Source organism: Stegodyphus dumicola, chromosome 1, assembly GCF_044657685.1.
Source record: "Stegodyphus dumicola isolate Sdum_Otavi_A_Nest chromosome 1, ASM4465768v1".
NCBI lineage: Eukaryota > Metazoa > Arthropoda > Arachnida > Araneae > Eresidae > Stegodyphus > Stegodyphus dumicola.
The window spans coordinates 69,473,565-69,497,299 of record NC_140768.1 but is presented as its reverse complement, the minus strand read 5'-3'; the positions used below and the strand labels follow the sequence as shown (position 1 = coordinate 69,497,299).

The 23,735-nt window shown below is 30.0% G+C and overlaps 1 protein-coding gene across 1 annotated transcript in view; it reads right to left on the bottom strand.

Annotated features, from left to right (window-relative positions):
- LOC118181489 (uncharacterized) overlaps positions 1-23,735 on the bottom strand; it is a 90,170-nt gene that overhangs the window by 5,190 nt on the left and 61,245 nt on the right. Inside the window, exons 3-6 of the mRNA XM_035350644.2 lie at positions 21,491-21,528; positions 8,961-9,229; positions 5,349-5,606; positions 2,457-3,054 (exon numbers count right to left, since the gene is read on the bottom strand). Coding sequence (XP_035206535.2) covers positions 2,457-3,054; positions 5,349-5,606; positions 8,961-9,229; positions 21,491-21,528 — 1,163 coding nt within the window. The remainder of the gene's footprint in view (positions 1-2,456; positions 3,055-5,348; positions 5,607-8,960; positions 9,230-21,490; positions 21,529-23,735) is intronic.

Sequence of the window (23,735 nt, the reverse complement as noted above, 5' to 3'; positions counted from 1 at the left end):
ACATACTTTCAAATTTACATTTCTAGAAATTCAAAGTTTCCGAATTTGCAGTTAATATAATTCAGTTTCACGAGATCTTAATAAATCATTCTTTTCGCCAAGTAAATTGTTTTAATTTATACAATTCTGACAATTTTACTGAAGTAGAAATATCTGCATTCTGTTAAAATTTTAAGATTTCTTTAGTAGAACGGAAAACAATTTACGAACTGAAAATTTTGTCACAGAAAGCTCGTATAGAAAATCTGAATACCTTTTATTTTTAATAAAAAATCACATAACCAAAATTTTCATACTAAGAAAGCCTGCTTTATTTCATTCGCTTCTTAAGCTGGGATCATGTGTCTCTGACCGTATGTTATAATAATTGGTCATGTGATCTTTTCAACACACTCTTTAAGTCACGGGTAATATTTCATCTATTTTTAAATAAACTGCTCTAATTATTTTAAGCATGAATCTTTTGCATGCTGATATGCTGCAATCGATTGTGTACGTGAAAGCTAAAGAATATGGGTAAATGAAAATCAAGGCATGTTAGCGCCCACGGGCAGCTTTTAAGAAATGCTGATCATGCATATATTTTACAGATCCTACGAAATACGCTCATTTTAAAATCTTTTATTTCAGATTTTTAATTAATGGAATCATAGGTCAACAAGTTTATAATTCTCATGTAATAGTTTCCGCTCAGTTATTAAATATTACAAAGTAATAATGGGAGTAGTGAAACACGATTTTACAGTTTGAAGAGATATAGTGCCAATTCTTTTTCACTATACAGAATTAAGTACTGAAGACACTTATTCTGTACAGTTAAAAGTTGATTATTAAAACCAACAGATGGCATAAGACCTGCTTTAAAAGAATTTTTTGAGGAGATCTGCTTGCTATCTTTGTTAGAACTTGCTATTTTACCTGCGGTTACATATTTTTGCATTTCCGAGTGTGAATTAGACAATGTAGGCTAAAATCTTTTAAAAATTGAATTCGAAGAAAACGTAAAATAATTTGAAAGTTAAATGCCACTAATCCAGTGGATAGCAAAGTTGAATTTCCGCATGTTATTAGTGATTTAGATTTCTCTTTCTTGTTCTTATTTTAAATTCCACATGGAAAAAATTACACTGTGGGTAAGATTTGGTTATGCAACATCATAATCGGTAAATTTAAATGGAATCATCTATATTTGATAATGAAAGTAATCATATAGTTACAAACATACATTCCACGCTAGCATTCACTTAAGGTTTGGGACAAAGATCAGGCAAGAACAAACGCACACTGGAGGGGGAAAAAAAAAAGACCATAGTTCTCCACATTTTTTTTTTTTTTTTTTTTTTTCATTCTACAGGGCCGATTGACGAAATTCAAATTGCGTTTTTCACGTCTGGAAAGAGCGACTTAGGATATATTTTAAATTGTATATGCAGCATTGATCTAATATAGGATCGGACTTTTTTATGAAATGACATGCTATTTTTTTTTCCATATTTCTATCCTACGACTCAAATTATGCCAAGCTGCAAAGTTTTGTAAAAATTCTCACGATTAGTTTTTAAAAAATTAGCTCGGAAAATTTTAGCTCATCAATGTTAATTTAATTTGATATATATTTATTAATATCTCTTTTTTTATTAAACTTATTTCATTCTTCCTTTCACATTCCGAAATTTAGGTTCATTCCAAATAAAATTCACCCTTATTTATTATTTACCTTTAAAATTTGTATTTTTAAGTAATTTTAATAAATTTTTGGGAAAAAAAATTTGAATTATAACCTAAAAAATTTTTACCGTCATCTTAAAGTAGACGTTTTTCTAAGCATACCAGCAAAAATTAGAGTTTTTTTTATTTAAAATTTCCTAAGGTATACATTAATTTACATCTCTTAACTACAGTAATGCTGAAAAATATTACATTTGAAAAACTAGAATTATTTTTCAAATAAAAGAAGCATGGTTAAAAATCAGGTCATATTTACCGATTGCTTAAAATTAACGGAAGGAATTATAATTTCTTTCTTCTTATGTCAGAAAGTTAAAACTTTCCGAAAATATTTTACATAATTGCTCGTAATCCCTACGTTTTGACATAGTTTACAATCATTTCTTTAATAAAAGTATTTGAAGTATTACATTAGTTTGTAAACGTGATATCAAACTGTGATAAAAATTTAGAAATATAACGCCTCCGAATATTTTCAGAAAAAAAAACATTTTTGTATCATAACATCGTATACAATATTTTAAGAATTTTAGTATGCTGTTTAAGAACACTTTTATGTTTATTACAAATTGAGATTTGATTTTTCAGTCCAATAGACATTCAGCCTTTCTTCCACAAGTATGAAGAATGTAGAACTATAAACAATTATAGTACCTTTTTACTTTGTAGAAATACATAAACATATAAGGAAGAAATTTCTGTTGTAAAACTGTATTTGAGGTACATACCTGACACTTATGTGGCACACTTGCATAGTATCCATCTTTCATGTTTTCGCAGTCGAAATCGATGTCTTCAGGTACTTTAATGTAGAAAGGATAGTCCGTTAAATCAAATCCTTTAAGTTCTCTTGGACGATTTGGGTCTCTCAAGAAGTCAATGAATCGACCATCAGTACGCGGCTTGTATTTGTTCCTCAGGTGTGGAGGTATACCTCCCGGGGGCGCTGCGGTGGTGGTACTAGTAGTGAATTTTTTGGTAGATGAGGGTTCCGAAATGATGTCAATGACATCCTCCGGTGGTGGTGCAAATTGAGATTCAGGGTCGAACTTGATGACAGGCCGAGATGTCGATCTGCTTTTGCCATTTGAAGGACGTCGAGCAAAGGTTGGCCGTTTTGAAAATGCTGGACGGGCAGTAGTTGTCGTAGTGGTGGTAGATGTTGTGGTTGCAATTGGTTCATTTGGATCTTCCTCACTTTCATAATAATAGTAATATTCTTCTTCTAATGGTTTCTCTGTCGTTGTTGTCGTCGTCGTAGTAGTTGTAGTGCTGCTAGTTCTTAATCTAGGCCTTCCTCTGGCTCTCCCACGAGTGTTAGAACTCCTGTGAAAAAGAAAGCCAATCCATGGATTTACAAAATAAATATTTTCGCTCACTAAAAATTTACCATAATGAAAAGGTATACATTAAAAATAGGTTCCGTAAATAATATTTAAAGATCCATCCGAAGCCTTTAAATAATGTCAGTAAATGAGAACTTGCTTTGTTTCAAATTTCAGCATGCACCAAAGTTAAAACTTCGAAAACAGACCACAGATCTTCGAAAATCCAAAAGATTCTCAGATAAAAGTTTCGCTCAGTAAGTTAAATAATAAAAAGACAAAGAAGATTAAATTTAAACACAGAAGAAACATATTTGACGTTAGCAACTGAAATATTAAAATGAATATTAGAATTTCAGATTGCAGCTTAGCATACAAAAACAAAACTTACAATTAGTTGAACAGAGTCTGTTATGTGCATATAAATGGAGACTAACTTACTAGTAAGTTTCTAGGGGTGAATTATAAACAAAAGATTATATCATGTAGATGAAATCAGTATTCATATTGAGGAATCGATAAAATAATTAGAGAACATGATATGATTTATTCAATTTTTTTGCCTGTTATGCAGAAAACTTAATATATAATACAACTTGTACCAGCTTAAGTAAATGAAGTAGTGCACTGCTCTCAAACTCAGATTGAACTTGGATCAAATGTACGATCTGAAAGTAGCTGAAGGGAAGCAATTGTAAGAAAAAAAAGAGAAAAAAATAACAAAATAAAATTTATTATAAATTTTAAAAGTTCGTAATATATATATGTCAAAACATACAAATAAAAATGACGCAAAAAAATTGAAATTTATACTTATTTTCTGCTGAAATTTGAAAGAAAATTTGTGCGCAGTTTGTAATTCAAACGGACTGACAGCTAAATATCAACATTTTCAGACTGACTTCTGTTCAAATAATTAAAATAATGAAGTAATCACTAAATAACTTACTTTTAGCCTAAAACTAAAAGGAAATATAAGAAAATTTCCCAAGGGAAACAAAACTTGAGAATAAATAACTGCAAGCATTCTCTTTCTTTTATTTATTAGATTTTTCTATGACGTATTCAGAAAAAATACATACTCGTATATAAATGATTATAAACCTTTTTGTTTCTACGCATTTCAGCTACAACATCTCATCGTACTGTGATTTTTGTAAAGTTTGTAATTTTCGAGGAAACTTATTAGAAAGTATCTTAATCACAAAATGCTGATATTCATCGACAATCTGTTCTTTTGTAGACTTATTAACTTTCAACTACGGAAAAGAACTGTTTATACGTAAATGTTTTTCCAAACAAAGCGGTTTTTCTTACTGCAAAAATTCTTAATTAAGGATATTTATCTATTAACAAGTATAATAAAAGCTAATGAAATTGCGTTTTGAAATCTTTGAATAAGCTTTATATGGAATGTAAATTAAATAACTTCATTTCTAGTTTTTCCGAAGTGTACTCAAGTTCGATTTCGATAATGAGAATAATGCAAAATTATATACCAAGCCATTACAATCTTATTTTTTTTACCAATTCTTGCCACAATAATGCTAATTGATTTATGGGAAATGTATTCGCGGGCCCCATAACATTGCTTTGAGCCGCATGAGGCACCCTTGCAGATGCTAACTAATTTAACGTCCACGCTCCTAGCAAATAAATTTAATTTTTTCTTGGTACATTTCTATTTGAGTAAATTTAGTAAATACAAGAATTTAGTTCATGTGAAAACTGGCTATTTATATTATTTTCTGTCCCTTTAGACTAAAGACGTTTTACTTTATCTAGGTCAATTTAAATTTATTTATGATCTTTATTATTCTGTAGAAAATAAGTTTTTACTATTGATTTTACAAACCCAAGTTATATTGAAAACAAGTTTAATTGATATCAAATCTGAAAGCCTGTTGATTTTGGCTTATAACGGTAACTCTTTAAAAGATATAAATTAAAATTTTGTATCGTTGAGAGGGAATTATCTGCTTACAATATTAATATAAAAAAATCTTATGGTAATCATTCAGATTTAGCTTAAATAAATTAAATTTAAATTTTTACTTTTCAATGTGTTTAAATTAAAGTCAAATTTTGTATCATATTAATTTATTTGTTGTAATTTGATAACTTTTATTAAAAACTCAAAAATTAAAATCAAAATAAACTTATACTTCCTTAAATTCATTATGAAATACATCAAAAATAAATAAAGTGTTTAATGTAGGCCATGTTCCATTTTGTAAATAGTGTGTTTTATTGTAACTGCTTTATAATAAATCTCTATTTTTAATTATACTTTACCTCCTGGTCGCTGTATCACTGGTTTCAGCTGCTGGCTTCTTGTCTTCGTTCTCGGTTCTTGTAGCAACGACGGTCCGTGCAGACGGTCGAGGAGGTGGAGGCTTGTTAAGAATGTTAGCGACCACATCAAAGCGTTGGCTTTGAGCGGGTGTCGCTGCTCTGAAACGAGGCCTTGATGAGAATGCAGGGGACATTTTAGGTGTTTGAGTTGTGGTAGTGGTAGAGCTTTGAGATCCAAACCTAGGTCTTCCGGCAAATCTATAAAGCAAAATGCAAGTTAAAGAGATAGCTTTTCATTCTATATCACCGTAATAATACTTAAATACAGAGCTGTTCAAAATGATTTATCTTCTTTTAGATACATGTTATTCCTTACCTATTTAAAGTGTTTGAAATTAATATGTATGAAATGAAAAAATTTACGTGTTTTAGAATACCATTAAAAATAACTCTACTACTTCACTATTGATGTATATGGAAGAATCTTTTTAAGAAAATGGCGACTCCACAGCTGAAGTCATCTTCCATACGGTAATATTTTAGATTTAATTTAATAATTATAATTTAACCTCAGTTATATATACAATGCGAAGCTGATCAATATTTCATTAAGAGAATTTACAGATAATATTGTCACTGCGAGTGAAAATACACTGAATACATGAACACCTTGAGTTGTTAACAAAAAATTAAAAGAATAGGACACATTTCCTTTCCAAGGAAAAAAAGCAGATTGTTATAGTCGGAAACAAGGAATTCCGCAGTCGTTATCTGGCATGTTTTGAAAAGCAAATTGCAAATAAAGCGAAGTCAAATATCAGATGCAAGACTAGCAGAAAAACTGAAACAAATTAAATTTCTAGCATTTCATGCGAAATGCTGTGATTTATGCGGAACCTGTTCTTCGAATAAATCCTAAGTTTCAGTTATCACGGATGTACATTTGAAAGAAAATTAATTTGAATGGTCAGATACAAATTTAATCAGGATGTGCTTTGCGGTAATCTAATAAATCCAATACAAATTCAAATAACACTAGTAGAAACTAATAAGACAGAAACTGAATCAATCAGGCGTTTGTAATACGAACTATCAGATCTATATATCATATCAGATCTATATAACTGAAAATAATAATAGAAACTAGTAACAAAGAAATTTAACTATGTTCTTACATATAATTTGATGAGTTGGAAATGATAAGCATACTTTCTCTACAAATCGAACAAAAGAATAGGAATATAATTGTTTGCTAGATAATTCACCAATGACTTAGAGAAAAACGTTGAGGGCGTAATTTACAGCAAATCATATTTCAATCGATGCATTACATACTACATACTTTTCAATTCTTATCAAGCTTATCAGAAAAAGTAATTAATTTATATATTGTCTGATTGTGTGTGCAAATTGTGCCTCATCTGAGATAAGTAAAACAGCGCAAATAAGGCATAAGTTACATATTATTAATAAATATGATATACAGCATTAATATGGCATACAGTCTAGAAACCAAATGTTCCGCATCAGTCTCTCTTATAATGTATTAAATTTGTTCTACAAACCCAGCATCAATATAATGTTGATTTTTTTGTCTAATTTTAAACCCAGCTTCCTTATTGTTATTAATATACCATTCATATGAATTACATTTCTGTATCTGCAGATATTTTTCAAATTGTGTACTTAGTGTTACCATAGTAAAGTGTGTATATACACTGCAAGTTACAGAGATGTAAATAGCATTACAAAGAAGGGACATTCCTGCACGCTCGATGGATGAAAGCAAAGGTGGGCAAACTAAGGAGCAGTTCCTCTTTCTTTTCTCCAAGGCAAGATGGTAGGCGTTGCCCAAGGATGGTTCAATGTACTAGCTTTCGATACTTCTAAGAAGGGCAGAATGAACCAGTTCTTTATTTACCATCTGATAATTCCTTTGGATAGCTATAATATTGTCCAATAAAATATAGTATTAATATCAAAGTATCCTGTCTCGTTTCGTCTTCATGTTAAATTTATTCATGAAAGGTCTTTTAAAAAGTGACTAATTAATCGTCTTGATTTCTTTTGCTAATTATTTCTTAGAATTATGTTACTATATAAGTGAAATACTCCAAAGCCTAGTTATTTCATTTTTAAATTTGTAACTTTGAAGTTCTCTACTTCCTTATCTAATAGTTAAGCTCAAAAAAACGACTTCCATGTCTTATGATACCATTATACTCTTTACTTCGTTACTCAGAATAATGCTTATTATTATTTTTTGCTGGTTGTTTCCATTAAAATACATAACATTATTCTTTAAGCTACAGATAAAGAATAATGTATATGGATAATGTATATAATTAGATATAGATAAAGAATAATGTATATAATTAGTAGTATTTTTTCGCATTAAAATATACGTATGAATTAATATCAAATAAAACTAAAATATTATTGCCAAAATACCATATGAAGCCTGTAAATAGAATGGCTGCTTTTTTATGGGAAGTCAAATAAGTTTTCTTTTTAATTACAAATGCATTTACTTGTGGGATTCTAATGTCCATACATATGAAGATTTTTGATTCCTGCTGTTCAGTAAGAAATTTGCACGATTAAATCTTTTTTCTCCGTTTTAACATGATGTTTTATGCTTGTGAACGAAACAAAAATGGCATAAGAATCACGTGAGAAATGCCATTCTAAGTTCATATCTCAAAGACATTAAAGTTAACAAAATATTAAATACACATAGCTCTGTAGTTGGAAATACTTAAAAAGGATACATCATAACGAAAATAAATCATTCATAAGAATCTTCTCTATATAGGTGTGTACCTACGTAGTATGTATATATAATATCTTTAATGAAAGGAAACGAAGCTTAAGTGTATCTTCAGAAGCTCTTCTGCTTTTTAGGAATTCAAAAATGAAAATTTTTAATTTCAATGCATTTTTTATTTAATAATGTAAGACTTTTCATGAGCGAGTTTGTCATTCGTTCTGACTTTCAAACTTAACGCTAGTGGAAAGTGTAATGGCTATCAAGATACAAGCATAGGATAGGAAATAACAGGAAAAATCAAATCTTTTTAATCCGTGAACTTCTGCTCTTGTCTCGATGATAAAAAAAGCTCGTGGCAGATAATAACAGCTGATATTACGCTTGAAGCAACTAGCTGGTTTGATTTACTAATTGTAGCATTAGATTTGGGTGAAAAGGTTCAGTTTAAATTAACCATCCTGTTTACTGAAAACTGAATGCGTTAATATTTGACATTGTCTGTTAATAAATTTGCAATTAGTATTTCAGTCAATTTTCAAATGAAAGTTAAGAAGCTACTCGGTTTTTGTTAAAATAACTATTAATATTATTATTGTTAAATATAATTTCAGTAAATAGTTTATTTAGTTCGTTACTATATCTTTTCTTACTATTAATATTTAAATGAATAATAAATCACCGCCTTTAAGCAAGGTCAACCTAAGCAGGTTAGCTAGATAGCTGGCTTTATTAAAAATTACCTACAAAACTTCATATGAAATTTCAGCTTTCTTGAAGTTATATGAATACTTAAATAAATAAATATAAAACAGTAAGTTATGCAAAAGGTATATAATCATCACCTATTATTAAAGACTACTGTTCTTGAAGTCGGTCTCTGTGGTGTCGGGGTAGTCGTTTTAGGAGCTTCCGTGAAAGAAAATTCTTCAGAATAGTCTTCTTCGGGTGGAGGTTGCCTTCCACGGAAATGCGAGACTGGTCTTTTCTCTTCTTCTTCACTGTTATCATATTCTTCAATTTCTTCTAATTCTTCAGGAGGGGGAAACTGCCGGCGCCTGGACAGAGGGAATCCTAGTTGTCCCCCTGATCTAGCGGGGACTTGGCGTTTGACCTATGAGAGAGATGATGGAGGTTTCAACCAATTAATAAATAGTAAGAGATCTGATGTAAAATTTTAGATTTTTTATGGAAATTTGTAATATTCTTATCACATAGGCAAAAGTGTATTTAAATGTATCAATGCAGTGAAGTTATTAAAATTTTCTGGCTAGATAGCTGGCTTATTAATATACCATACTTCTGGCCTTATAGAGTGAATATGTTTTTCAAAGAAGAAAAACATGCAATGCTTTCATCAGGACTTGAACTCCGAACATCACACTGCTAACGGGGAGTGCTTCCAGTTACGCCACAAAAATCATACGGCAAGAAGGAAGAAATAGTTTACATACTATTGCAAGAAACGCCAATATAGGCTACTTAGAGAAAGAACTTTTAGACTACTCAATATTTTGAGCCATCCTGAAGAAAGCTAATTAAAATACAGCGTGAAGAGAAAAGGTTTTAAATACAGAGGCCCTTTCATAGGCTGTATTACAAAATTATATAAAATTTCAAAATAATTTTCAGGTACCAAAGAACCTTTGAACAATATCTATTAATTCTTCCGGTAACGGAAAAGTAAGTGTTGATTTAATAACACAAATTGTAGTCGGCAGTTCATCTTTTGAACAGAAAATGTTATGCGAATCTGCTTATTGAAGTCAATGTTTAAATCACATGTTTTTGTAAGAATCTTTAGTCCTTATGTTTTATCGTACCCACCTTAGTAGAAGTCGCCAAATTTTCGGAATCTGACGAACTCTGGCAACCATAATGCCATAATGCGCATAATAATCCTTCAGTGAAGCAACGTTTGCATTTTTGCATATGTTCTTTCTGTTGTATTCCAACGGCTTTTATAAACAAATCGTGATAATTTATGCCTTAATTTTAAAATATGCAAATACGGGAATATTTCGGTGATAGAAGAAACTGCGGTAAATTTCTTCAGAAAAGCAGAATTTTGACGGAAAATCTCTAAAGAGAACAATGAGGAGATACGTTTTGTAGATAGCCAATGGTACCGGAGTTAACGCGATGTTCCGCAGTTCTCTGACTTTTTAAAATGTAAACAGATCGCTGTGTACTTGGGGAGAAGAATAGTACAAAACATTACAGAAATTTTGGGGGAAAATGTATTTTATTTTTTAATGTACAACGAAATATTTATTTAATAGTTAAAATTAACACTTTAAATTACTGAAGGGTGTTTCCTTTTCAAATGTTGATAATTTGCACACGTGCAATACATATCGAAAGTTTGTGAATCTTTTGTAAAAAAAAAAGTAGCGAAAACTACCAACTTGCACTCGGTAAGTAACTTTTACCTTTTCATTAGTAAAAATTCTCCGAACTGCGCTAAGGTGGTTGCGTTAATACGTAAGTACCGACTCTTTTCACTCGCACGAAATATCAAGTGTGAAACAAAATACAAGTGTCTAGAAAATTTCCAATTTTGTTTCTTCCTTTAGAATTTAGAATTCCTTTCATAAAAATATTTTCCTAATTCCTAATAAAATTCCTTTAATGTAGTATTTATACTTTGATAGAGTATAAATTGATAAGGTAGAAATTTGTGAGCCTAAGTATTCACTATAAACTATACGTTCACGGTAAGGTAATATTTAGGCTAAAAAGCTTCATACACTCGGTGGTAATAAAGCTAATAATGGTCAGAATAAGCAAATGTAGTTTTATCATATAAAATTTCAAATGAATACTCCCGATTTAAATATTAGTTTTTAATCATATGACAACTCACTGAACTTTGAAAGGCCTCTCTCGAGACTTCTGGCATCGTAAAATCCGCTGAGAAACATTGGCTTAGGAGGCAAGAAAATATGTATAATTTCATAAATTCAAGTTTTAACAAAATGCATTATTGCTTCCCGATCCACACCACTTGCGCTTTTAAATTTCATGAAATTTCATTAATCATTATCTTGAAAAAATAGAAATTGATTATTTCATTGTCACGTGATTTAGGAATTATGTAACTAATTACAATTAGATAAGTTTTGGAATTCCGAATTATCAAATTATCTCACTTAAATAACAGGTAATTTAAAACTGCAGTAAGTAAGCTGATGGGATTGGAACTCATAATATCAATGGAAAAGTGTAGGCAAAATGCTGGAACATCAGGAAAAGGAAGTTATCATAAAGCAACGTATTTTGCTTTGGAATAATTGACATAAGCTATTCTTTTATAACAAAAGCAGAAACTCATTAAAGAAAGCAGCAGCACATGGTTGCATATAGACATATCGAAATTTGTATAAGAAATATGTCAAAATCCAAGATTAGTGAAGTATCAAAGTGACCTTCCGTGGATCATGTAGAGTTAATATTAGTGACCTCTTCAAAAAAGCGCTAGAATCCTTCAAATAATAATTTGTACTGTAGAGTCATTAAGTTATTTTAAAGAAAACGGGATGTAAAAAAAAAAAACGGGAAATGACCTCGCCGGGACTCAAACCTGGACCTCTCGAATACGCCCGAGTGTGCTAGCGTTTCACCACGAAGGCATGTTAGAAGGAGGAAGAAAATACAAGTGCTAACTAAAAATTTTATGGATAGTTTAAAAAGTAGTGTGTGGGAAAAGCATATAAGAACTATGAATAAAGTTACCAAACTTAGTGTTCATAGCAACAGATTATTTGCCAACCATTTAATTAGGTGAAATTTTGCTGAAATATTACATTTCGAGGTTAATGTATCAAATAATATTCTAGGTTCCATATAACACTTCTGATGTATCATAAAAGTTCACTGAACTGAATGACAAAAGATCCTTTTTGTTGTGGACATAAAGAAAATCATAGTGTCGGTTTTTGGAAAAATCTAAGATGAGAAAACATCTTGAAAATTAGTGTCAATGAATTTAAATTTTATAGCAGTTTATCTCAGACTAAGTGCAGCTAGATCACATATAATCTATAATTTTAAGCAAGGATAAGCTGCGAATTCGTAAAGGTGTGTAAATGAATCAACGAATGCAATTTTTAGATAAGAACATGTGATTTCAGCTCTATTGGCAATCTGAAATAGAAAATTCTCGTCTGATACGTTTTTACTATTGCAATAAATATCAACTGGGTAACAAAACTAAAAAAAAATTATGTGTACACTACATGACTTCCTTGTACAGAATATTTAATTATGCGTATTTTTGCTGCATTTCATTTAAACTTATTTCCTCGAATTTCATTAGAGATATACTTCTCATTCAATTAATTCAATTCTCCCTTTGCGGCAAGGCAAAGATACATAAAACCTCAGAATATCTTTATTAAAAATTGAAAAAAATAGAAAAATCTGAAAAAGCAAATACAGTTAAAACAATTAGAAAATAAAAAAAAAAAAAATCTGAACGCTTTCAGATTTTTTATTACGCCTAAAGAGGCTTTTTTTAACGTTTTGTTTTATTTATTAAATAAAGGTAACACAATACTTCACACAAAACGTTCTTCTAACTTGACACAAAACATTCTTCGAACTTAAACCATAAAATTCATTTCAACAACAATATCAGAAAAAAAAAAAAAAAAAAAAAACCTGAAATTTTTCAGATTTTAAATTACGTCCAAAGGGACGTTTTTTTAACGTTTTGAGTGTTACCTTTATTTATTAAATATCATGTTCTTTGCACTTAAACCATAAAATTCAGTTCAAGAGCAATATCGCAAAATAATGTTAAATTAAGCATATCTTTAGAATTTCCGATATACACAGTCTCGCGAGCTGAAGATAAAAGTATTTTTTTCTATATAACGTTGCCATTTCTCGCTTTTAAAGCATTGAGTTTGTAAATCAAAAATTCGTTAAAGTTTTACAAAATATAAAATCTATAATAAAACAAATTCCAAATTTGGGATTTCAAATGCCCATATTCGCAGTAGGATTTCGTCATTCAAAATTCGATGGCTCTATGTACCATTGTTTTATCACAATGCGAGAAATAGACAATCATTTATGCATATTTTTCATTATTTAATTTCTTCAAATATAATGCAGGACTCTAACATTTTGTGGCAACAGTTTGAAAAGTGAACCGACGTTTATGAGTCCGACGCAAAATGCCAAAACGAAAGCAATAGTCCTTCGGGACTGAAATCTCTTTGGACTAAAAAAATATTATATCACAGTTAAAGAATAACTGTGATTACACAGTTAAAGAATAACCATGTTGTCCAAGTTTTGCTTCCAAGTTTTGCATTTATTCACATCTCATACATAAACATATTAGACTGAAATATAATCTAATTAATCGAGTAATATGAGAAAAAGAATAAAGAGTAAACTAACCTAGTAAGCAAAAAATACTCGTTACATTCCGAATTCTAAATATTAGTTTACATAAACATTTATCGCAAGGCCTGTCGGGAAAAACATATCACACGATTGCGAATGAACGATCACCAGAGATCACATGATCGTTTTATTTTCAATAGTTTCAAAAGTGAATCGACGGAAAATGCCAAAACGAAATTAGTAGCCCTTCTGGGCAAATTGCCCCTTTGGGATAATAATTTTAACAATTAAAATTAGAGTTTCTACGCAAAAAAAGAAGCAATTAGGCCGCCGTGCAAAAAGGCAGATTTTTCGGTGCACAAAACTGAAAGTTTATTTTTGGTCCCATTCGGCAAAAAGACAATGAATGTGCAGAAACTAAACTGCTCTATTACTAACTAAACTATTCTGCTAAATTTCAAATGTAAGCAAATATGGCTGTTATGGTAAAAAAATTAGGCTTAATCTCCCTTAAATAACTTTTAAATTGTTGATAACTCTACAACTATTGCACGCAGATAAAGTAAAGGCATGAAAACCTTAACCTGAAGATAAAAACAACATAATTCAATCACTTTTAATGTACAAAATGCACAATTTACCAACATGTAAGAATAAAATAACTGAGCTCACGGAGCCAAGTAACAGGGTGGGTATATATATATATATATACATATATATGTATATATATGTATATTTTTGGTGCATCTGATTGCAACCAAAAAGGGGGGTTCACAACTACATATTACAGCAGTCCTATGTACAAATTTCAACGTTCTGAACGAAGCAGTATTAGTGAGTTATATACTACTGAAATCTAGGAAAAATCTTAAGCCAAAATTTCATATGAATCTTCATTTTCACATTAAGAAACATTTACTGCCTATAACAAGTATCTTCTTTTGTTCGTTTTTAAAACTGCGTAAAAGAATAATGGCTAAGGATTTCGGAAAATGCGCGTATGAAAATATACAAGAAACAGACGATATCAGTCAAGGAAATGAGTACTTCTCCAATGATAATTGTTTTTCCTATACTGCACTGTATTAATTATAACATAAGATTCTTGACTGTCTTATGTTAGCTATCATTAGCTATCACTAACTGAGACATATTTAAGTACCTCAATTTTTTAAAAAGTAATAAATTAAAACGGATTAAATATAGCAATGGAAGATTTCTTTGAGGAAAATGAGATCGAAGCAGTATCTGAAGCTACTCGTTTTTGAATTATGCGAGATACATACATACATATGTACAAACGTAAAAAAAATCTCTTTTGAATTCATTTAAATCCTTTTTGTTCATTTTTTTGTTTTCATTTTGGAAAAAAAGAGCCTTTTTTTTTTTTTGTCCTTATGTACAGATGTCACAATAAAACATTTTTTCGATTTCGTTCAAAATACAAAAATTTCGATTTCGTACAAAATTTCGTTCGATAACGGTTAAAATGGATATTTTTGTTGAAGTATGATACCCGAAAGTTTTCGCAATTACAATACTCCTTTACATGTACAAGGAAGTAAAAATGAGTGCTGAATTTTTCTCACAGCTTGGTAAGAATTCTTGAACTCTCTTTAGTTTTGAAATGATAATAAATTATTGCTCTATAGGCATTGCTTTGAAATTGAATACGGTAAGCTAAAGATTTTTATTTACTTTGTTTACGACTGTTTCCTAGGAGGTAATTTAATCTTAAGATTTAAACATTTTTAATGAGAAAAATATAAAATTGAAATGAGTTTATGAACATTTATTTCTCTAAAAATGAGGTGATTTTAGTAACTATGATCTCTCATTGAAATAATAATTAATAAATAAGCTAGCATAGTATAAAATTTGTGTTAAAAAGGCAACAATATTTGTAAATGAGTGAGTTTGAAATATTTGCAAATTATTTTTTAACTTGTGCAAATATAAGTATGAAAAGCAAAAGCTCATTTACCAGACTTCGAAAGCCATTAATTAATGAGACATTCATAGTTAGTTACAGATAGAAATATAAAAGCATAGGAACTGAAAGAAAACAAACTGGAAGTAAGAGACGAGTTTAGTAAAATTTTCATTAATATAAATAAAAACTGAAAAAAAAAATACGACAGTGGGTTTAACTAATATTTGCATATCCTCATTAGGCAAATTTGAACAGAACTCAACCTATTAAATTCCATTCCAGAGACTAATACATTTTGGCCAAAAATGGTTAGTGAATGGACTACTTGATGTTTATCTGAAAACTTTCCGGTGAGCGATACAAACTTTCAATATGTTCCGTATGGGCAATCAAGAGGAACAATGAACTGCAAATTATTGAAACAAACATGCTCTGAGCTGGTTAATACTGAAACTTATGTATGCATTATTCAACAATATTTTTCCCTTTTGACAGTTATAGTAAGTTTTCAGGGAAACGTAGAAATAAATGCCACATAAAATTGGATAGCCTTATCATTTCTTTTGTACAGAATAGTCTATGAAAGTAAAAATTTTGACTCTTTTTCTAGTGAGTTATATACTACTGAAATCTAGGAAAAATCTTAAGCCAAAATTTCATATGAATCTTCATTTTCACATTAAGAAACATTTACTGCCTATAACAAGTATCTTCTTTTGTTCGTTTTTAAAACTGCGTAAAAGAATAATGGCTAAGGATTTCGGAAAATGCGCGTATGAAAATATACAAGAAACAGACGATATCAGTCAAGGAAATGAGTACTTCTCCAATGATAATTGTTTTTCCTATACTGCACTGTATTAATTATAACATAAGATTCTTGACTGTCTTATGTTAGCTATCATTAGCTATCACTAACTGAGACATATTTAAGTACCTCAATTTTTTAAAAAGTAATAAATTAAAACGGATTAAATATAGCAATGGAAGATTTCTTTGAGGAAAATGAGATCGAAGCAGTATGTCCTAGTCTGAATTTCTATAACTGATAAATTTAAACACTTGCTTAGGGTTCATTTGAAATGGAAAGGTTAAATGTATTTATTACACTTATTATATGTGATCTCTATTTTTGTTCAGAAGAAAATCATTCTTCGCACTGAATACGTTCACTAAAGTCAGTCATAAAACAGCTGTCTATTCAATATTTCATATCCAGTACGTTTTTAAATATATAAATGAATTGTTTTAAGAACATTTAACGACATTGAATACCTTTCTTTTTTTTTCATAAATTCGTTTACGGAATGAAATCGTTATACTAATTTTACAATTCTAGTCGAGGGTTTTCCTAATTTCTTATCCCTGATGCTGAATATCTTCCTTTTCTTAATCCATTACGGCAAAATGTGCATTTATTTTTGCTTGATTTCTTGAGGGATACCCACCTATGAAAGAGATGCCTTCGTGTAGAATGTTAAGGCAAAGTGACTCCATATTCACGTAAACTTACTTCCAAGGTATTTTAAATTTGCAGCAACTGCAGTAAAATTTGCGTAACATCGAGCATTACGTTAAACAAAAAAATCTGATGTGTACACCACATGACTTCCTTGTACGGAATATTAAATTATACGCATTTTTTCTTGCATTTTATTTAAACTTATTAGATTGAATTAAACTTACTTCGCCGACAGCGCATAAACCACAATAGAATAAATGCATTCTTTAAAATTCACTTTGTTTACCATAGCGACACTCTGGCGCTAGGTTTACTTAATAGTATTATATTTCCTTCATATTATAACTCAGAATGCACAAAATGTATATCATTTAAAGAATTATCTAATCGTTGCCACATGTTCTATTCAAATACTATAATAAAGCTAGAACTAAGTATGAAAGAAATTAAGCAAACAAAACAGAAACAGTTTTTCACAGACGATTGAGTATTTCTCATTTAATTAATTCAGTTCTCACTTTGCGAGAAGGCAAAAATACATAAAAATTCAAAATATCTATATTAAAAATTACGAAGTAAATCTCAAACGCTTATTTCCTTGAAAAAATTACAGAAAGAATTATGCATGATTTAATTGGCAATAATAAATGAATGCGTTATCTTTGTTGCTGCGAAGCTAAGTTTCTCTAGATTGGCAACAAATTCACTAGTCTCCTGTTTCAAACGTAAACATCAATGGCCGCCATTAAAAACAGGCTTAGCGGCAATTAAACAACTTTAAAATTGGTGATAATTCTAAAAATATTGCATACAGAGTTACTAAAGGCATAAAATCCTTAACCGGAAGATAAAAACAACATAATTCAATCATTTTTAAAGCAAAAAATGTACAATTTACAAACATATAAGAGTAAAGAAACTGAGATCACTGAGCCAGGTAATAGAGTGGATATATATATAAATATATTTATATACGTTTGATGCTGCCGATTGCAACTAAAATACGAGGTGCACATCTACATGTTATAGCAGTCCTATATACAAAATTTTAACGTTCTAAGGCTACTCGTTTTTGAGTTATGCGAGATACGTACGTACATACGTTCGTACAGACGCCACGAAAAGTTCTCTTCAGAATTAATTTTAAAGCAGTTTTATAATTTTTTTGAAGGAAAAGAGTATTTTATTCTGTCCTTACGTACAGATATGACGCAAAAACATCGTTAAATTGCATTCGATAGCGGTCAAAATGGATATTTTCGTTGAAATATGCTGCCTGAAACTTTTCGCGATTACAATATTTCCTTTTTACTTCGTACAAGGAAGTAAAAACATCACTGATTTGAAGTGACAGAATGGAAGAATAACTTTTCATTCGAACTTCCATTAACATATACTCTACTTAAGCGGCTATTCCCCATTTAACGGACGTCAAAGGATAAATATACAAAGGATTACTGGACTAAATTTCCTGGTCTCGAAGGTGAGGCTACTGCAGTTCTATTTAGCGAATACTCCGTGGTAATAGATAAAAAGCAGATCCAGCAAATATTCGTTAACAGAAAATTCGACTGCATATCAATGCAGTTCAACAAGGTTCAAAATTATTTCTTATTACATTTATTTATATTTCGAATTCCATAAAAATATTATTTAACATAATTCTTCGAACAAATTTTTATTTCTTGATTTTTTAGTTATATTAACATCTTGTGAAAAAAATAGCATCATTGCCAATGTTTTAAAATTATCCTTTTGTTAGCTGAAGCAAAAATTTTTGTGAGTTTATAAATCATCATTAAAATCACAATTCTTATATTTTTGCTAATATCTGTGCTTACTATATATGTATAATATAAATATGCAATTAAGTTGCGAATTTCAGCTGATTCCTGCTTATATTACCCTTAGATTTTATTAGATGACTGTTGAATACAACAAATAGTTTGATAATTGATAATGGCTAAGAATAAGAGAATCACCTAGGAAGAAATAAAGACGAGATTTTTCGACCACTCAATTCGTATAATATTGTTTTTCCCGCAAAATCAAATGCTGTGAATCAGAGTTTATAGTAAATGATAGATTGTAGACAATTTCATTGCAGTTACAAGTACTGAGCTATTTCAGTATTCATTAACTTACGCCTGATATTGTTCAGTCAGGCATTGCGGCTGTGAATATAATAATTAAGCGATAGAATATCGCCGAATTGCAGAAATTGTAACTGCACAGAAGCGAAAAATCTGAAGAACTCACAGTCCCTCAGTTGGAATTGTCCGCTAAAAGGGATACTAGTTGTACATCTGTATAAGAGTTTGTCAACTACTAATGACATAAATTAATATAAGCTTTTAGTTAACATCATGAAAAATGGTCTTTTGTCTTCTACATCTATAATCTATAGTAGAATAATTTCTTATTCTTCTTAACAATTTCGATACATTCATTTATAGGCATTTCTGTATGATTAAACTAATTACGAAATAATAATAATAAGCCCAACACATACGAACTGACAGCAGATTAAAAATCTTATTTATTTTATAAATGGTAAAAGTCTAAATGTCTTATAAATGGTAAAAGTCTGCATAATAATAATAATTATCATAACGTTAATAATAATAATATTAATAATAATAGTCTTTTTTGTCGAAAACAAAGATTTGAAATATGCAATAACTTCCTGAAACTTCTATATGCAGATTAAGGACATACTCAGTTATTTCGCAATCATATATCTCACCTATATAAATGCAAAATTACTGCTAAAAATTTAAATTCGTGCAAAATTGAATTAGATTTTTTAAGACTAAAAAGAATTGAATTAGATTTCATTGAATCTAATAGAATTGAATTTTTAAGACAATTGAAATTTTAAGAAGAATTGAATTTTTAAGTGTGTGTGTGTGATTATGGCAAAGCCTCGAGGGCTATCTGCCTAAGAGGAGGGATGCCTTCGTGGAGGACTTTCTAAGGGAAACTGGCTCGTATACACGTTACACATGGGGAAAACCACGAAAACGCCCATGCAGCCAGCCCGTTCGCGGGATTCGAACCTCGGACCGAACTACCAGTGTTCAGCGACTTTACCGCTCGGCCGCTGGTGGGCCTGAATTTTTAAGACTCTACTAAAAAGAATTGAATTATAACACTATTAAATTAGATTTTTTAAGACTCTACTGCTACTTTTTATTTTTAAGACTCTGCTAAAAAGAATCCTCATACGTGATTTGATTTGAAAAGATTAACTACAATAGATAATTATTATTCTAAGCGCAAATAACTGAAGGTAAAATTAACTGGTTTTATACATTTCATGACCTTGTATTTGAAACTGATTTACTGTTATTGCTTTCTCATTTTCCTTATGATATCATTTTCAAAACAAAACAAAAAAAAGCCCCATATCACATAAATTTCTTCGAATTTAAGTGTTCGGTTTTAGTGTTTTTAACTTCTATTTATTTCCAAAATTTAGGAGTTACTTAAAAATGCCAGTCACTAATTCAAGATTTTCCCTTTCGTTTAATATTTTATTAAAATTCATCAAAATAGTAATATATCACATTTTTTAAAATTTATGTATTCAATAAAAATTAATAATTATTAATAATTCACATAATTAATTCTCAAACCCGCTATTTATTTATTGTAATAAAATAAAAAAATCTTTAAAGAATTAGTAATGCTATTAATTTTATCTACTGTTTATTACATACATAATTCATAAAATATTAGCTCTGCTTATTTTATGTCATTTCAGTGATAAATTAACGATATTTTACCACAAATAGTAAAAAGGTTGAATTTTTCAAAAATAATTATACAGTTATTTTTGCAAGCGATTTTGTAGTTATCGAAACATGTATATTACTAATATCTTTCTGACATTTAGCATCATTATTAACGAAATTGCTTTTAGTTATAATTAATGGAAGAACATAATTAGTCCAAAGTGGCTTTGTCCCTGAAGGACTATTGTTTTCGTTTTGCGATTTTGCGTTGAATCACTATAAATGTCCGTTTCACTTTTCAAACTGTTGCCACCAAATGTTAGAGTCCTGCATTATATTTGAAGAAATTAAATAATGAAAAATCTGCGTAAATATATGTGTATTTCTCGCATTGTGATAAAAAAAATGGTACATAGAGCCATCGAATTTCGAATGACGTAATCCTCCTACGAATATGGGCATGTGGAAGACCAAATTTGAAATTTGGAATTTGTTTTATTACCGATTTCATATTTTATAAAACTTCAACGAATTTTTAATTAACAAACTCAAGAACTTCAAAGCGGGAAAAATGGCAACACTTTACGGAGGAAAAAAAAAAATCTTTTTATCTCCAGCGCGCGGAACTGTGCATCGGAAATTGTAAAGATATGCTCGTTTTAAAATTATTTTGCGACATTGCTATTGAACTTAATTTTATGGTTTAAGTACAAAGAACATGATATTTAATAAATAAAGGTAACACACAAAACGTTTAAAAAACACCCCTTTAGACGTAATTTAAAATCTGAAACCTTTCAGATTTTTTTTTTTTTTTTTTTTAATATTTATCTCTTATCTACAAAAATTAAAACTCCGTAAATGCGTCAAAAATAAAATTCTTACCCTTTTAAGTGTTCCAGTTTTGTCATCTGCCAAACATGCTGTAAAAAAGGAAAAAAGGTCACTAGTAATAAAAAAACACAATCTTTAAATTCTCCATAACACTGTTAAATAAATTACCTTTTAAAATGAAACATTGTAATTAAGAATCCTTAGCATTTCAGCACTTATTAAACTCAAATAGTGAACAATTACTTCCGAGTTTTAAAATAATAATTTTTTAATTTCCTAAATATACAGAAATTTATTTATATTCCAAATATATATACATTAAATTTGCATAAAAATGTTCTCAGTTATATTTTAGTTGTCTCCCTCTTCCTCCAACCAATTCATGTAATATGTTTTAGAAAAAACTGAAATAGTGATTTATCTATTTTCAGAACATATATTTGCTCAAATTATACTGTTATTTACATTCCTGATGCATTATCAACATACTGATTTATGTTATTGGAATACTATTAGCAATTCTGTGAAGTAATTTCACTAAAGATGCTAAAAACGCTGAGAAATAACTTCATACACCGAAGGAGGACAAAATAAGTTTTTCCATTTGCTATAAAACTTACGCGGCTTAAAAATAGACTTGAAACATATAAGTTCCGATATTTGTTTCTGGTATATTCTGTTCATAAAATGCGTAAGACAAAGAATACTAGGGAATAAAACTAATTTAATGTAAATTCGACCTAAAATTGCTTCAGCATGTTATGCGAAGTTGTTTCCGCATTTTTCTCAAACATAACTACGAATGCCATTCTCTTCTAAGATTCTCAAAGGAAGAAATAATAACTTTATAAACGCTTTCTGCATCTAAATCCCTTACAAATATTTCGATTATCATGGAAAAGTAATTATTTTGCACTGCAATTTTATACCGCAGTTAAAGAAGTTCTGTTCTCTTCTTCCTATGCTGGTTACAGAAATCTAAATAAGTAGCAAAACTGCGATAGCTGATTGGTTGAAAAATATACAAATTGCAATGCTTTTTAAAAAGTAAGAAAAAATGAGCGTTTTCTTGTTCCGGAGATGATTACATGAAGTAGCTACTTGTCTGTCCTGAGTGTGATAAGGACTCGCAAGATTAGTTTCATTTGTGGAATTCAGTTATGGTCCATTTGAGCCAATTAATCAAAAATAAACACATCCAGAACAAATCATAGAATTATAATACTCCTATATTGTATATAGCAGAATATTTCAAATTTCATAATTATAAGCTTTATGGCTGTCAATAATAAAGTAATAAAGCATATTTTTAATCACATTTTCAATGATATTTATTTTATATTTATTACTAATTTTATAGGTATTAGAATCATAAAGTTATTTTAACACATGAAAAATGAGCAATGCCCTCTCAAAGATGCCTCTGGACTCGAACTTGGACCTCTCGAAGTATATTTCCAATTACATCACGAAGGCATGCGAAAAGCAGGGAGAAAATACCTTATATGGTTTAATTTATTTTCGAACGCATATATTTATTGAGGTCTCAGATTGCAGTTATTATTATTCAAATATTTTATTAATTTTTTAACTGTATTTTCTCGAAGATATTTGAATTTTAGATATATTGCATCTTTATTACGCTTATTGGTCTTATTACGTCTTAAGTATTACAGGCAGTTTAATCGAGTATTCAGTCTATTTGTTCTTCCAGAGTTAGAGGTCCAGTTACAATATGGGTAATAGATGTGATGATAGTGCACCGAACAATGCATTAAGAAAATTACATTGTGATAGGAAATATTTTTTTTCTGTTTTAAATCGAAACCTTCTTTTCAAAGTGTAAATTGGATGTTTGTTTGTTTCTTAGCTGTTGATGCAATCATACAAAGCAGAAGCGTGGACTAAGGAAAAGCAGTGGCACAATATCAGTATTTAAAACTTGTTCCCTGGAAAACAATGGCCCAGAATGCTCGTAGAACCTTAGAACCTTGAACTGCGCTCATAAAGTTCTGTCAGCTGCGACATATGAGAGCGGTTCCCATTTTAAAGATGGGGCTCACCATGACCTGATTTCGACAAGACATTTCATATGCGAAAGCTTCATTTTGTATGCGCATCAGTGATCTCTCAGCGAAATGAATTCCGCTTTCAGCGAAATGTCTGTTTGAAATACTCGACTAAAAGAAAACGGGGAGGAATGTGCCGATTAAAAAACGAGTTCCGTTAATTCTCGCAGGGTCTGCCCCAGCACTGTTGTTTTCCAACTTTTAAATGTGTGACCCAAATAAAGTGA